Source organism: Nannospalax galili, unplaced genomic scaffold (assembly GCF_000622305.1).
Source record: "Nannospalax galili isolate Female #2095 unplaced genomic scaffold, S.galili_v1.0 scaffold278, whole genome shotgun sequence".
In the NCBI taxonomy this organism is placed as follows: domain Eukaryota; kingdom Metazoa; phylum Chordata; class Mammalia; order Rodentia; family Spalacidae; genus Nannospalax; species Nannospalax galili.
Window position 1 is genome coordinate 6163525 of NW_008347536.1, and position 4058 is coordinate 6167582.

General features: G+C 38.9%; 1 protein-coding gene across 2 annotated transcripts in view; it reads left to right on the forward strand.

Annotated features, from left to right (window-relative positions):
- Positions 1-2141, forward strand: part of Ccdc90b (coiled-coil domain containing 90B) — a 26854-nt gene extending 24713 nt beyond the window's left edge. For both annotated transcript variants that reach the window (XM_008844187.3, XM_008844188.3), the window contains exon 9: positions 1670-2141. In XM_008844187.3, the coding sequence (XP_008842409.1) occupies positions 1670-1731 (62 nt within the window). In that variant the 3' untranslated portion in view covers positions 1732-2141. The remainder of the gene's footprint in view (positions 1-1669) is intronic.
- The last annotated feature ends 1917 nt before the right edge of the window (positions 2142-4058 follow it).

The window sequence follows — 4058 nt, forward strand, 5'->3', positions numbered from 1 at the left end:
ATAAAATAGAATCTCATTATTTTGACCAAAACTACTAGGGTTAGCCTCCCAAATATCTGGGACTATGCCCAGCAGAGAAATGATTTTTTTTTGTTATTTTTATGTGTATGTATGTATTGTGTGCGTGTATGTAAAGGCACACGTCATGCATTCCTCACAGAGGACAGAAGGTGTTGGATCCCCTAGAACTGGAGTTACGGACAATTGTTAGCTGCCATGTGAGTGCTGTGATTTGAACCTGGGTGTTCTGCAAGAACCACCACTGCTCTGAACCACTGGGCCATCTCTCCAGCCCCCAAGAATTTTTTTTTTTTAATAATTTTCATCTTATGTGTATGAGTGTCTTGCCTACATGTATATAAGTGCACCCATGTCTGTAGAGGCCAGAAGAAGGCGTCACATCCCCTGGAACTGGAGTTAAGGACAGTTGTTAGCTGCCATGTGAGTGCTGTGATTTGAACCTGGGTATTCTGCAAGAACAGCCGCTGCTCTGAACTGCTGGGCCATCTCTCCAGCCCCCAAGAAATTTTTTTTTTTTTTTTTTTTTTTTTTTTTTTTGTCTTTTTGAGACAGGGTCTCCTTGTAGCCCCAGCTGTCCTGGAACTCACTATGTAGACCAGGCTGGCCTCAAACTCACAAAGATCGGCCTGCCTCTGCCTCCCAAGTGCTGGGATTAAACAAGACAACCACCATGCCCAGCTGAAATTTTTTTTTAATAATTTTCATTTTACGTGTATGAGTGTCTTGCCCACATGTATATAAGTGCACCCATGTTATTCAAAGTCTGTAGAGGCCAGAAGAAGCCCTGGAACAGGAGTTAAGGACAGTTGTTAGCCACCATGTAAGTGCTAGGAACTGAACTCTGGTCCTCTCCGAGTAGCCAGTGCTCTTTTTAACTGCTGAACCATCTCTTCACCCCCAAGACAAGTGAACTTTCTTTGGGCTGATGATGTAGCTTAGTGAGAGAGTGCTTGCCTAGTATGCACAAAGAGCTGGGCTTCATCTCAGCACTGAAAAAAATACTTTTTATACATACATAGATTCTGTTCTACTAAGGTATGTTAATAATTACACCATTCTAACTAAACATACTCTTTTTCTACTAGCATAACTATGTAAGAAACATAAGTAGTCTAAGATATGAGACTAGTATACGGTTATTAAAAGTAGTCATTGAATTGGAGAGATAGCTCAAGGATTAAGAGCACTGGCTGCTATTCCATAGGACCCTGGCTGTTGCCAGCACCCATGTCGGGCAGTTCACAACCATCTTTAACTCTAGCTCCAGGGAATCCCATGTCCTCAGCTTCTAAGAGCACCTGCACTCATGTGCACATACACAAATACAGAAAACACATGGGCATAAAATCTTTTTCAAGTGGTCATTAATAATGCTAAGGTTAGTAACTTTAAAGTACTGTTGTAGATTCTGACATACCACCTGTATTTTTAAATTATTTTCATTCTTACTGTCTTTAAAATACAGGAAGCTTTTAAAAGGAATTGACATAAATCCTACCATTAGTTTAATTTTCTATGGAATAAAGAACAAAGGATATAAATTTGATTCCCTTTGTTTTTTGCTCTTCATTTAAAGAGAGAATTGTTTTTTAATATCTGCAAATAATTAAAAATATATTACTTGTAACATAGTTTCTTTTTTGCACAGCCTCAGTGTTCACATGCTTGGCTATAGCACTGGGGTTTTATAGGTTCTGGAAGACCTACTGATGCTCCCACTGCTGCTGCCAATGTCGTAGAACAGTATACCAGGACTGACCCTTCTAACACTGTCAGCTGCAGCAGACACGACAAATTATTCAAAGTACATCTGGACTAAAGGGGAGTGATTTGGTTTTTGGCCTTTTTTTTTTTTTTTTTTTTTTCGGTATGGCTTTATTATGTTGAAAACTGTCATCCAAAGCCTGTTTTGAGCTATAAAGGCATTTTTTCCTTATCCTTTTGATACTGTAGAAATTGAAATAGTTTTCTTATATTTGAGTAGCTTTATAAACAAAGTAGGATTTATTATTGTAAAATTGAAAACAATTTATAGTCCTCATACTTACTGGATTTAACTTTCCTGATTATTACTGCAGTTGAACTTTTATATAAAATAAAAGGCTATTATGGCAAAGTTGTTTGGAGTCTGAGTGACTTACTATGTAACTGGATACTTCTTTTGTAATGAATAATTTAAAAATAATGTGTATTGCTGGGCGTGGTGGCACACGCCTTTAATCCCAACACTCGGGAGGCAGAGGCAGGTGGATCTCTGTGAGTTCAAGGCCAGCCTGGTGGACATAGTTAGTTCCAGGACAGCTGGGGCTACAGGGAGACCCTGTCTCAAAAAAGACCAAAAAAAAAATAATAATAATAATGATAATAATAATAATAATGTATATCCCACTGCAAATGTGTTACACCTAATGTATAATCTATAAAGGTGTTCTGATTATTACATGTATCTTTAATTTTTCACCTGGAAAGCAGTTTTGTTTGCTTCTAACCACGGATTGAACCTAGGTCCTCCACCATGCTGGTCAAGTACTCTGTCACTGAGATACAGCCCCCAGTGACTATCCTTACTACTTAAATTTGCTCACATTAACCCATTATCTTAAATTCATTATGTGAAACAGATTTTCTTCATGATTCATTTAAAATCAGCAGACATCTCTTCTTACATACACAGTACCATCTCAAAGAGGGTTAGGAATGTAGTTCAGAGATTCAACACTTGCCCAGCATGCAAAGGCCATGGATTGGATCCCCAGCACTGCACACATTTAAAAAAAAAAAAAAAATCAAATTTCTACTCTTTTTGTTTTGCTATCCAATCTTAAACTACAGTTTGGGGAGGAGGGGTACATATTGTGTAAATACTTGGCCGTGTGTGTGAGTGGAGACCACAGGTCAATGTCGAGTGTGTTCCTCATTCAATCTCCACCTTGTCTTTTTGAGACAGGGTATCTTGCTCAGGCTCATCATATCAGTTAGAATCACAGCCCCCAGTATCCCATCTATGTCTTGCCGTGTCCTCCAGTGCTGGGGTTACAGACACACTGCTGTGCCCAGGTTTTACATGGGTGCTGGGGTTCTGAATTTAGGTTGTCATGCTTACATACCAAGTACTTCTACACACTGAGCCTATCTCTCCAGCCCCCTCTATATTTTTCTTACATAATTTTCTTCTTAGTTCTCTTTAGTTCTATCATTCTATCCAGATCGAGAAGCTAACACCAAAAAGTGTTAAGCATTTCACAAGATTTTGTAATGCTTTGGCAAAAATTAAACCAGATTTGTAGCCCATTTGGTCAGCCCTAAACACATGTACATACAAGCAATACTAAATGGACTCAGTAGGATGTATGTGTATATATGTATATGTATACACACATAGGTATATAACAAAAAAGCGGTCACAAATTGAGAGGAAGTGGGGGATGTGGAGGAATTGGAGGGGGAGAGGGAGTGCTAAGAATGATGTAAATAGAGTACTCATGTACGAAATTCTCAACAAATAATTTTTTAAAAAATTCAAACTTTGAGCAAACCATGGTGGCACATACTTTTAATCCCAGCACTCAGGAGGCAAAGGTAGGTGAATCTGAGTTCAAGACTAGCCTGATCTACATAGTCACTTTCAGACCAGCTGGGGCTACAGGGAGACTGTCTCAGAAAGACCAAAAATAAATAAATAAATAAATAAATTCATGGTGGCATTAATCCCAGCACTCAGGAGGCAAAGGTAGGTGAATCTGAGTTCAAGACTAGCCTGATCTACATAGTCACTTTCAGACCAGCTGGGGCTACAGGGAGACTGTCTCAGAAAGACCAAAAATCAAAAATAATTATTTTTATTTTATGTATATGAGTGTATTACCTGCATGTATGTGAGTGCACTTCTGTCATGCAAGGCCACAGATGTCAGAAGAGGGCTTTGGATTCCCCTGGAACTGGAGTTAAGGAGGAAACCATTGAGAGGGAACTGACACTGATTTTAACCACTCCAACAGCTATCAAAATACCTGAAAGCAAATTCTGAATCCATCACT